Source organism: Microtus pennsylvanicus, chromosome 3, assembly GCF_037038515.1.
Source record: "Microtus pennsylvanicus isolate mMicPen1 chromosome 3, mMicPen1.hap1, whole genome shotgun sequence".
Lineage (NCBI taxonomy): Eukaryota > Metazoa > Chordata > Mammalia > Rodentia > Cricetidae > Microtus > Microtus pennsylvanicus.
Window position 1 is genome coordinate 120324493 of NC_134581.1, and position 12633 is coordinate 120337125.

General features: G+C 42.9%; 1 protein-coding gene across 4 annotated transcripts in view; it reads left to right on the forward strand.

Moving 5' to 3' along the window:
- Dpy19l4 (dpy-19 like 4) overlaps window positions 1-12633 on the forward strand; it is a 59778-nt gene that overhangs the window by 1982 nt on the left and 45163 nt on the right. For all 4 annotated transcript variants that reach the window (XR_012910072.1, XR_012910073.1, XM_075966975.1 and 1 more), the window contains exons 2-3: window positions 3935-4042; window positions 10439-10563. Coding sequence is in view for 2 of the 4 variants with exons in the window: in XM_075966975.1 (XP_075823090.1) it covers window positions 3935-4042; window positions 10439-10563 (233 nt within the window). In the remaining 2 variants the exon portion in view is untranslated. The remainder of the gene's footprint in view (window positions 1-3934; window positions 4043-10438; window positions 10564-12633) is intronic.

The window sequence follows — 12633 nt, forward strand, 5'->3', positions numbered from 1 at the left end:
TTATTCACAGGCACTTGGAATCTCGTTGTTTTCCAATTGTCTCTCACAGTTAATTCTTCCAAACATCTTTCTTGATGCAGTAGAAGTTTATTGGTGCTTACATTTATACCCCCTGAAACAAACATAAGTCAAAGAAAGGAATGGCAAGCTTTTCTCCTGGGCCCTGCCTGTCTCTTCTACACGCTTTGATAGAACAGTGTTAGCTTTTCTCCTGGGCCCTGACTGTCTCTTCTACACGCTTTGATAGAACAGTGTTAGCTTTTCTCCTGGGCCCTGCCTGTCTCTTCTAGATGGACACCTAGAAGCCTGTTTGTAGCCCTTAGCTCTTGTGATGATGATGGGACTAGAGATTATTTGTTTTTTTTTTTAATTTTTCTAATTCATACTTTTTAAATATTTATTTATTTATTATGTATACAATATTCTTTCTGCTTGTATGCCTGAAGGCCAGAAGAGGGCACCAGACCTCATTACAGATGGTTGTGAACCACCATGTGGTTGCTGGGAATTGAACTCAGGACCTTTGGAAGAGCAGGCAATGCTCTTAACCACTGAGCCATCTCTCCAGCCCGGGCTAGAGATTAAAGTAGCAGATTTTCCTGTGGATGTGTAATCATCGTTTGGTTTGGCTTTTTCTTTCTAATGCTAAAAATGTAACCTTTTGAAAAGGGAACTTGAATTCATCCCAGAGATTGCTTTCAGCTTTGCTATTTTCCACGCCCCATCCTTTGGTCAGTGTTAGCTCCAACCCAGGGTCTAAACTTTGCTGCCTGACTTCGTCATCCCCATGGCATAAGGTTTTGTCTTTCTATTGTTCAGTTACCTGGATAATAATACAAAGGAAGTGAGAATTTGCATTTACTTAGCTTTTTAGCACCACGCAAAAACTTGGTTTTATTGACAGAATTTATGAAATGATTAAAATACATGTTTTCTTTGCCAGGTTGTGCCTTTCTCCCTCCTTTGGAAACAGTGTCTTACTCTAACGCTGGCTAGCCTGGAACTGGCTTTGTTGACCTTCTAGAGATCTGCCTGCCTCTGGCTTCTGGGATTCTGGTAGTGAGTCACCTCACCCAGCTCAGGTTTTTTTGCTGCAGTTTTTTGTTGTTGTTTGTTTGTTTTTTGAGATGAGGTTTCTTTGTGAGCTGTGGTTGACCTGGAACTCAGAGCCACTTGCCTCTGCCTCCTGACTGCTGGGATTAAAGGCGTGTGCCACAGCCACCAGGCTTTGCTGTGGAAATTTAATGTAACTAAACAATATTTTTTTATATTTATTTATTATGTATACAATATTCTGTTGGCGTGTATGCCTAAAGGCCAGAAGAGGGCACCAGACCTCATTACAGATGGTTGTGAACCACCATGTAGTTGCTGGGAATTGAACTCAGGACCTTTGGAAGAGCAGGCAATGCTCTTAACCACTGAGCCATCTCTTCAGCCCGTAACTAAACAATATTAAAACTCAATTTTTTTGTTCTTATTTATTTTAAAAATATTTTTATATTTTTGAAATTGTAATATAATTACTTCTTCGTCTTCCTTTTTCTTCTAAACCCTCCCATATACCCATTCTTGGTCTCTTTCAAATTTATGCCCTCCTTTTTCATTAATTGTTACATACATGCAATATATATTTCTAAATATAACCTACTCAGTGTGGATGTTACTTGTGTGTATGTTTTTATGACTGAACATTTGCTATTTAATAACTAATTGGTTGTCTTCCCTGGGGTAGGCTGTCTCCCTATCAGCATTCCTTAGTTGCCTTTTGTGTAGGGTTGAGGCCTGGTGGTCTTTCCCTCTCCTGTGGCATGTCCATTATTGCTCTTGCTCTGGCAGCCGTGCTGGGGAGACTTTGTGGTCTCAGCAGAATCCTCTATCCTCTGGCTCTTACCGTCTTTCCACCCCCTCTTCCACAATGTTCCCTCAGGCTTAGGTATGCGGGTTCTGGAGATGTGTCCATTGGGCCTGGCTCCCCGTCTTAGCATTTTGCTTGGCTGTGGATTTCTTTAATGTGCACAGAGGCGTTTCGTTGATGAGGAATGAGAACACCGTGGGAGTTTAGAGTGCGGTTAGAGATCGTGGCACCATGAAAGTAGGTGAGAGTTGGACTGTGAGACCAAACCTCCAGGCACGGCTCACCTTTTATTGCTGCACTGTGATCTAGAGACATTTTAGGAAGCGCGAGTTTGCTTGGAAACAGTCTCCGAATCTGTTTTACACAGTTTCACAATAAAGCTAAGGAGTTGTCTGTTTGATCCAAGCGGCCCATTGTCATTGCTTCTGATTCCATCCTTTGGTCCACATTTTATAGCTGAGTGACTTAACTAAGAGGAAGGAAGAGAGATAAAAACCCGGGCCACATTATGAACTTGACAGGGGCTTCTGGCCTATCACAGTAGTTTCTATTCCTCTAGGAAAGGAAAAACTTATCTGTGCCAAATTCCTGTTCAATGTGTAGTCTCTTGTTTTTTAATTTGGAATTTAACTTACTGGTTTACTAACTTCTGCATTACATTTTAAAACATTAGAGATAGGGCTGGAGAGATGGCTCAGTGGTTAAGAGCATTGCCTGCTCTTTCAAAGGTCTTGAGTTCAATTCCCGGCAACCACATGGTGGCTCACAAACCATCTGTAATGAGGTCTGGTGCCCTCTTCTGGCCTGCAGGCATACACACAGACAGAATATTATATGCATAATAAATAAATAAATATTTTTTAAAAAAAACATTAGAGATAGAAAAGGTGACCATTTTAGTATTAGGGCACTTTTTTCAAACTCTTCCCCATGTGTGATGGGACCTACCTTTGTGAGCTCTGTGAGATCCTTCTGTGGAGAAGGCCTGGCTAGGCAGTAGTTCAGCAGTACAGTATTTGCCTAGTATGCTCAGGACCCTTTGTTCAGTCCCAAATCCTGGGAAGAAAAATGGTGGTGCATGCCTGTAATTCCAGCATTTGGAAGACTGAGGTGGGAGAGTCAGGAGCTTGAGGCTACTCAAGAGCTTGCCTTTAAAAAGAAGAGGGAATGGGAAAAAGCATAATTTTATAAACGATGGATTTGTTAATCTCGGGTAGCTAACATAGTAAGATTAAAAATATCCCTCAGAATTTTGGGGAAAAAATTAACTTTTTTTGGAATATTTTTAAATTATTTATTTGTTTTGCCCACATGTGTATCTGTGTGAGGATGTCAGATCTTGGAGTTACAAATAGTTGTAAGCTGCCATGTGGGTACTGGGAATCGAACCTGGTTGAGCAGTCAGTGCCTTTAACCACTGATCCATCTCTCCAGCCCCCCCTTTTTTTTTGGAACATTTTAAAAGAGCATCATTTCAGTATAAGAATTCGTAAGCTTCTTTACCAGTTAGTCTCCTAAAATGTGAGTGGCACTGGTGGTGGTAGGGAATGTATGTTTGTTGTTTTTTCCGTTCCTGTATACTAAAGACTGTTTGAGGAAGAGTTCCAGATACGAAAAGTTACTTCCTGCACTATTGGATCTCATAGGACCTGTTTTAGTCACATGATGCCAATATTTTCTCTTTATAGAGTCATAGATGATATACTTGATTCCCTCCGTATCAGAGTTTTGCCATTTGTGCCAATTTATCAACCAGGGAAGCTCATTACAGACAGGGCCTGGGGGTGTGTACTGGGGTCTGCCATGTAGGTAGAGACAGGGCCTGGGGGTGTGTACTGGGGTCTGCCATGTAGGTAGAGACAGGGCCTGGGGGTGTGTACTGGGGTCTGCCATGTAGGTAGAGACAGGGCCTGGGGGTGTGTACTGGGGTCTGCCATGTAGGTAGAGACAGGGCCTGGGGGTGTGTACTGGGATCTGGCCATGTAGGTAGCCTTTGCTTTTCACATAGCAGAGTTGATCCACTCGAGGTACCAAAGATGGATGCATGCATTGCAATAATGTCTTAAATGTCTTAAGGGTCGTCTGTAGAAGTCCGCCAAAGGAAGAAGCACAAGACTTCAGGAAGCCAGGAAGCCAGAGCACAGAAGACCAGAAGCCCCGCAGTTTCTGAAAGACTTTCAAAATGTAAGTCACGTAGGTCTGGGTGGGTGCCTGGGTGTGGTACACCAACTGGAAAAGTATGTTTTTGTCATGTCAGGGCGTGAACTTCAAAATTATTTCTTGCTTTTTGTGTTTTGAGGTGTTGGGAACTAAGCCCGGGCTTGTGTACTATCCAGACAAGCACTTTCACTGAGCATGCCCCCATCTTATAGAAAGATATTTTGAGATTAAACTCATCGTTAACACAATTGATTTTTGCTATAGAATAGCCCCTAAACTGTATCACCTTACAATATGCACTTATATCTTGTTTATGGTTTGTGGCCATGGTATGACATGACATGATACGACAAGCATTGACTTCTGAGTTATGTTACATGTTTGGTCACAGGTTGGCTGGTTTGGCTTCATGTCCCAGGAAGGAATAGCCACTCTTTGGTACATGCAGGAGAAGAGCCGGAGAGTATGTAGAATCAGACATGCCCCTTGGAGCTTCGGCTAGACTGGCCCACTGTCACTTGTACTTATGTTTGTGGTCCAAGCAAGTCCTAGTGAATCCAGATAATGGATTTACGGAAGCGCACCGTGACTACAGGAAACAGAAGGCGCATGGTCATGGGTAGAAATACATCATCTTCTGTCTCCATTCATTTATTTTATCACATTGCAGATCAAGCCCAGGGCTTTGAACATGTGACTCACGCTCTCTGTGAGCTATTTCACCCTATAATCTTTCCGTAAGGAAGGAGAAAATGGTTGGTAATATTAACACCATCTTACTAAACTTTATCCCTTTCCTTTATAAATATTTGGCCTTCTCTGTAGTAAGAGAGGCCGCTTGTTTGTTCCCGGCTGCTGAACCCTAAAATAACCACACAGAAACTGTATTAATTAAATCACTGCTTGGCCTATTAGCTCTAGCTTCTTACTGGCTAACTCTTACATCTTAATTTAACTCATTTCTGTTCTATATTTTATCACGAGACTCGTGGCCTACTGGCAAGATTCTGGCTGTTGACTTGTGTCTTTCTCCTCTGGCAGCTCCATGGTGTCTCACTGACTCTGCCTCTTTTCTCCCAGCGTTCAATTTAGTTTTCCCCACCTACCTCTATTCTGCCCCGCCAGGCCCAAGACAAATTCTTTATTCATTAACCAATAAAAGCAACCCATATACAGAAGGACCTCCCACACCCTCTGTCAGAGAGAGCACACCCTCCCTGCCCTAAGGAAGATATCCAGTTTTATTTTGTCATAACATCAATTTTAAAACTCTTATTGTCCTTAAACTATGATTCACTATAGGGAATAACATGAAGTCAGCATAGGGTAAAGTGTAAGTTATTGGACACACACTTCCAAAATTCCTCTCCCAGTGGACCTATAGGACCCCCTTTATCTCTTTGTCCTCACATTGTGGCACTTACAGCTTTGTCAACAAGGGAAGCGCATTAGAGCCAGCCCTTGGTTTTCACAGAGTTGGCCATGTAGGTATTGTAGGTATCCTTTGCCTATCAGCTGACTAAATTTTAAACTCTGGAGGAAAGCATAAACAACATTGTACAAAGCCTAAGTTACAGATAGTGTAAGCCACCAGAAATGGGTGCTGGGGATGAGCTGGTCTTCTGGGAAAGCAGCAAATCCTCTTAGCCACTGAACCATCTTTCAAGCCCCCTGCTTAGCAGTATTTCATGCTGTGAACTTTATGTTTGTGGATGTATATATTTTTTTTAAATTTATTTATTTATTAAGGATTTCTGCCTCCTCCCCGCAACCGCCTCCCATTTCCCTCCCCCTCCTCCGATCAAGTCCCCCTCCCTCATCTGCTCGAAGAGCAATCAGGGTTCCCTGACCTGTGGGAAGCCCAAGGACCGCCCACCTCTATCCAGGTCTCCTAAGGTGAGCATCCAAACTGCCTAGGCTCCCCCAAAGCCAGTACGCAGTAGGATCAAAAACCCACTGCGATTGTTCTTGAGTTCTCGGTATTCCTCATTGTCCGCTATGTTCAGCAAGTCCGGATTTATCCCATGCTTTTTCAGACCCAGGCCAGCTGGCCTTGGTGAGTTCCCGATAGAACAGTGGATGTATATTTTTATTTCTCATAGGCAAACCTTTTTATTAAGGTTTTTCTCCCGTCCGTCCTTCCTTCCTTCCTTCCTTCCTTCCTTCCTTCCTTCCTTCCTTCCTTCCTTCCTTCCTTCCTTCTTTCCTTCCCTTCCTCCCTCCCTCCCTCCCTCCCTCCCTTACTCCTTCCTTCCTTCCTCTCTCTCCCTTCCCTTCATTGCTTCCTTCTAGACAGGCTTTCTCTGTGTAACCCTTAATGTCTTGAAGCTTCCCGTGTAGACCAGGCTGGCCTTGAACTCAGACATTGCCTTCCTCTGCCTCTTGTGTGTTGAGATTAAAGGTATGTATTATCATTCCCAGCCTTTTGTTTTATTTATTTGTTTGTTTGTTTTTTGGTTTTTCGAGACAGGGTTTCTCTGTGGTTTTGGAGCCTGTCCTGGAACTAGCTCTTGTAGACCAGGCTGGTCTCAAACTCACAGAGATCCGCCTGCCTCTGCCTCCCAAGTGTTGGGATTAAAGGCATGCGCCACCACCGCCCGGCCAGCCTTTTGTTTTAGAGTCAGGTCTTCACTAAGTTGTTCTGGCTGGCCGCACACTCTTGAGCTCTTGCTTCACCTCAACCTCCCAAATAACTGGACTTGAGGTTTGTAACTTTACCTCTACCTAATGAAACCATTGCGAATGCCTGTCAAAATTGAGAAGGCCTATAACTTTCCAACTCTCTGGGCCTTAATTGACTTTGAGCCTGTCTGCAGGTAGGAAGCCGGTCTGAGAAAGCTATTCAGTCCCTATTCAATGATTGTGTTTTGCTTTTAGGAAGGAAGTAAATATTTGTGGCTGTGGAGACAGTCAGTTACTATTTTTTTTTAAAGGAGCACCAGTTACAGCAGTGTAGATCTGCTGCTTATTATTCTTTTTTTTTTAAGATTTATTTATTTATTAAGCATACAATTGCTGGCAAGGAAGGCACCAGGTCTCATTACAGATGGTTGTGAGCCACCATGTGGTTGCTGGGTATTGAACTCAGGACCTCTGGAAGAGCAGCCAGTGCTCTTACCCCCCAGAGCCATCTCTCCAGCCCCCGTCAGTTACTATTTTTTTATTCATTCCGAAACATATGCTGTCTTTACTAAAAGTGTCAGCTGTCCTCTGAGCAGGGCAGGCAGGCATGCGACTGGTTTGAGCCTGTGGAGTAAGGGGAGGAGCCATGCACTAGTTCTTAGCACAAGCATGGCAAACACAGGCAGGAGCCTGGCAAATATGGCACTGGCAGGTTTTGCCTTTTTCCCTTCTCCTCCTTGCTAAAAACCGTTAGATTACATTCCTAAGGCTGCCCGCCAAGGTCCATTCCCTTATTTGGCCACTGACTTCGTTCCTGAGACAAAACACCAAGGTCCAGCAATCAAAATTCATTATTTGGCTAATATGCCCAATCAGGATTTAGCAGCTCACCCTAGCACAGACTTCTCCTTTTTCTCCTTAAAAATCCACTCCTGCACAACACCCCTGCACAACACCCCTGCACAACGCCCCTGCACAACACTCCTGTATAACACTTGTGCTTGCTTTTTGCCCACTGCTGCTCACTTTGCTGTCTGCCTTTGCAGCCCTTACCCCAGCACCCTGTGCTGAGCATTGGTGTCCCTGTGTTCTGTACCAGCTGTGAGGGGCTTTCCTCCCTTACAGTGATAACAGCACGTCCCAGATGGGGAGTGACATTCATCTGGAACTGTGAGGATACAAGAGGACTGAGAGCAAAGCTGAGGTCTTGAATTAAGCAGTAATCTGAATTGGGGTTATGGTTGACTCAGAAGCCATGTGTTGCCTGTGGTGGTGGCACATTCCTTAAATTCCAGTACTCAGGAGGTAGAGGCAGGTGCAGGTAGATCTCTGTGTTTGAGGCCAGCCTGGTCTACAGAGTGAGTTCCAGGACAGCCAGGGTTACACAGAGAAACTCTGTCTTGAAAACAAAAACAAAAGAACCCATGCATATCAAAAGTGAGACATAATAAAACTTTGCCTTGTAAGGTATTGATATTTTGAGTTTTTTTTTAAATTTTTTGTTTGTTTGTTTTTGTTTTTCAGGACAAGATTTCCCTGTGTAACAGTCTTCGCTATCCTGGAACTAACTCTTGTAGACCAGGCTTGCCTCAAACTCACAGGGATTCACCTGGCTCTGCCTTCTGAGTGTTAGCATTAAAGGCATGTGCTACCACCGCCTGGCCTGAATTTTGTTTTGTTTTTCTTTTTTAAAGATTTACTTATTACAGATATAGTGTTCTGCCTGCATGTATCCCTGTAGGCCAGAAGAAGGCACCAGATCTCATTAAAAAGTGTTATGGAACACCATGTGTTGCTGGGAATTGAACTCAGGACCCCTGGAAGAGCAGCCAGTACTCTTAAACTCTGAGCCTTCTCTCCAGCCCCTCAAATTAAATTTTTACTGTTTTATTATTTATTTATATTGTTTGTTTTTTTACACAGGATTTCTCTGTGTATCCCTGGCTGTCCTGGAACTAGCTCTGCAGTCTAGAGTGGTCTCACTCAGAGATCTGCCTGCTGCCCAGCTTATTATTATTTTTTAATTAATTAGTTATTTATTTTTCAATTTAATTGCTTCAGTTGCTTTATATATTTATGGAAATACGCTTGTTTAGCACAGTAATAACAACTGATATTTGCTGTGCTCTTAGCACATAATAATCACTTAGTGCTTTGGGAGCCAGGCGGTGGCGGCACATGCCTTTAATCCCAGCACTCAGAAGACAGAGGCGGGCGGATTTCTGTGAGTTTGAGGCCAGACTGGTCTACACAGTGAATTCCAAAATAGCTAGTGCTATTACACAGAGAAACCCTGTCTTGATAAACAAAAAAACAAAAAACAAAACAAAACTCAAACATTGCCACTACCACCACAAACAAACAAACAAAAAAACCCTAAAACTATAAAACAGTTATATCATAGTGGCACTAACAGTTGATTTATTGAAAAGTTTAAAAATAGTTAGAATATGGTAATTTTAATGGTAAATAGTAACTTTGCAAACCCTGAGTTTGTTTGCCTTCAGTGCTAGGGATTGAGCCTGGGCATAGCCCATTCAAGTTGCAGCTCACAGTGTGCCAGGTACAGCCTTGAGATTGGTTTAACTGATCTAATGAACCAGAAGGTTGATTTCCTAAGTTGTCTGCCATTCAGTACCAGAGCAGTGGGTCTCATGCCTTTGGGACCATACTTCTGTGCCTCACAGCTGTAGTGGACTGCTTTCTCCTGTGTGCAGAGTCCACGTGCGCTCCGTGTGCTTCTAAGACATAGCGAGGTCCTATAGGGCGGCAGTGGTAATCAGAATGAGTGCTTGTAAGATAACTGTGCACTCTTTTTCAGTACTTTTGAATCAATGGACATTTTTCTCATGTTTTTTGTTGTTTGCTTGTTTGCCCTTATAAAACAGGATTTCTTTCTGTAGTTCTGGAACTCACTATGTAGACCAGGCTGGCCTCGAACTAAGATGACTACCTTCTTTGGCCTTCTAAGGGCTAGGATTAAAGTCGTGCGCCACCACCACCTGACTTTCTTTCATGACTTAACCAATTTTCAGTGTATTGTTGTTTAATTTTAAGCATATTTACCTTGTTGTGAACCAGATCTCTGTAGTGTGTTCATCATGTGAAATAGACCTTAATTAAAATAATTTTTCTTGTTGGGTGGTGGTGGTACGCACCTTTAATCCCAGCACTCAGAAGGCAGAGGCTGCCAGATCTCTGTGAATTCGAGGTCATCCTGGTCTACAGAGCAAATTCCAGGACAAGCTCCAAAGCTACACAGAGAAGTCCTAGCTTGAAAATCACCCCCCCCCCCAAAATTAATAAATAAAAAATTACTTTTTTTCTGTCTGTGTGTGTTTCGGCATATGAGCACAAATGGAGATCAGAGGACAACTGTAGGGAATTAGTTCTTGCCTTCCACCATGTTGGTACCAAGGATTGAACTCAGGTCATCGTGATTGGTGGCTGGTACATTTCCCCACTGACCCTTCCTGCTGGCCCCCAGCCTCTGGTACCTCTTCCCTCGTTAGCATTTTAATTAGTGCGGTACGTTTGTTACAGGTGATGAATACTGAGGTGCTACCCTTAAGTAAAGCCTGTACTTTATTCAGATGTTCTGACTCTTTGTCTTATGTGACTGAGTTCTCAGTTGGAGGAGTCCCGGTCAGGTGGCCTATAGGATGGACCTCTATTGAGTTTAATGTTTTCTCATGCTTAGACTGGGGTTATGTGTTTTGGGGAGAAACCATTGAGTTAGCATGCTGTTTTAATCACTTTGCCTTCAGACCACAAGTCACTCCGGTTCCTCTTCCTCAGATTTGTCTTTTCAGCGCTTTGCCAAGGTGCTTATTGGCTGTATCGCGGCCGTTGTCAGTGGTGTGATGCATGTTTTCTACTTATCAGCGTACCACGAGCGGAAATTCTGGTTTTCCAACAGGCAGGTAAGAAGAATTTTGAGCATATGAAAAGCATTTTCATACTTATTTTGAATAATGTGTTTGTCAGGTTATATATATTATTTGGTAGGTAGGGCACATACCATCTTATTCATAGGTATTAGCATAATGTTATAAAAGCTCTTTTGAGACACAGTTACAGTATCAGCCTTAAAATATATAGTAAGCTGGGCATGTTGGTTAATGTCATTAATCCTAGCACTGGGGAGACAGAGGTAGGCAGATTGCTTGAGTTCTAGGCTAACTTGATCTACATAGCTAGTTCCAGGCGGACCAGGCTTTCATAGACCCTGTCTCAAATAAAATCTAATAAAGTAGAAATTATTAGGATGCTCTCCTTGTACAATTAATTTATCTGGGGCTGTTAGGAGAATCTGGTTCAAGTGTATGAGAACTGGCTGCAGGAGTCAGCATACTGAAGACAGACAGGTGGATCCAATTGCAGGGCAGTTGGGGCTTGTGTGGACGTGGGTTGTGGGCAGTAGCCAACAAGGGAGGCTTGAGATTGGAATCCAAGAGAAGTGGTGACAGAATGGTCAGCGCAATGTTAACTCCTTTTCGATGGAAGACACTGGCTCATATCGAGCTGGTACCAAGGACATCAGGCACATTCGTGGTGCTGATGTAGGTAGCATGTAAGGCTAAGATTCCAGGTGCCCACTCTGATAGTTGTGTTCGTTTATAGTAGCTAAGAGACCGGGAACAGATCAGAGCTACTCTGGAGAGCCATGGTCAGACCAAGCTGAATCTCTCTGAGGACTTGCAGTAAAGTCTGGTGGTTTTGGTCAGCCTCTAAGGAGTTTAGCTCATATTTCAGAAATGTGAATTTCAGCATTAAAATACTTTAATGTTTAGATTATGTAGTTACACATGTTTAATTTTGGGATTATATTATATAATTGCAGTTTTGGGGAAGGCTGAAGGTGATTATCAGGTACAACAGGATTTACATTTTAAAATGTTATTTTTAAATTTTAAATTGCATTTATTAATTTATTGTGTGTATGTGTGCAGTATGACAGGTGCCTTGATCCACTGCATCATCTAAGTGACTCCACTAACAGTGTTAAGATGTTGTTGCCTCGTGGTTAATGTTTGGGGTTTTAAATTATGTGTATTTCACAGAATCCTCAGTCTCTATAGTTATATTTGAAATTTCACCGTTGGGCCTTTGAATAAAGCTGCTCTCAGAGCTCACCTGACTGTGGGCTTCTCAGAGTTCTGTGCTCGCGGTGCTGCTCTTGCTCATTGATTCTGAGCAGGCAGTCACGCTGACCAAGCACTCTCAGACCCTCTTTGTGTAGAGAATGGATCTGAGTAGTTACTCCTCACATCTGTGTGTTGGTCAGGTTAGCACAGCAGCCTGTACTTTTTCCTTCAACATCTGGATCAAAGCTGGCCATTTCAAGGGAAGCCAAATATACACATTAAGTTCCAGAACAGCAAGACCTTGTCGAAAGAAAGAAAGAAAGAAAGAAAGAAAGAAAGAAAGAAAGACAGAAAGAAAGAAAGGAAAAGAAAAGAAAAGAATATCATTATAGCTTTCCATGCCAAGTATAGGAAAGTCACCCAGGAACCATCAGAAGGTGGTCTTCCTCTCAGTTCTTCAGGCTGGCCGTCTGCAGTGTGTAGGACCTGGTCACTGTTGTAGGCAGGACTTAGGACACTGGAGTGAAGATGCAGCCGTGTTCTGAAGAACATGGAATCATGTAGTGCGTACAGATAGGGATGGTGACATTGAGAGCTTCTGCACAACTGTGGAACCCACTTTAGAATCAGTCTACCTTTAGTAAACTTTTTATTATTTATTTATTTCAAGACAGAATTTTTCTGAGTAGCCCTTGCTGTCCTGGAGCCATCTCTGTAGACCAGGTTGGCTTCAAACTGAGAGATATCTGCCTCTGCCTTCTGAGTGCTGGGGTTAAGGAGTGTGCCAACACACCCAGATAGTTAATAAGGCCTTTCTGTGTTTCATAGCAGAGTTAATTTAAAATATGATGATTAGAATTTCACCTTAGAAATCTTGGAAGGAAACAAATCTGGTTCTGTCGTTCC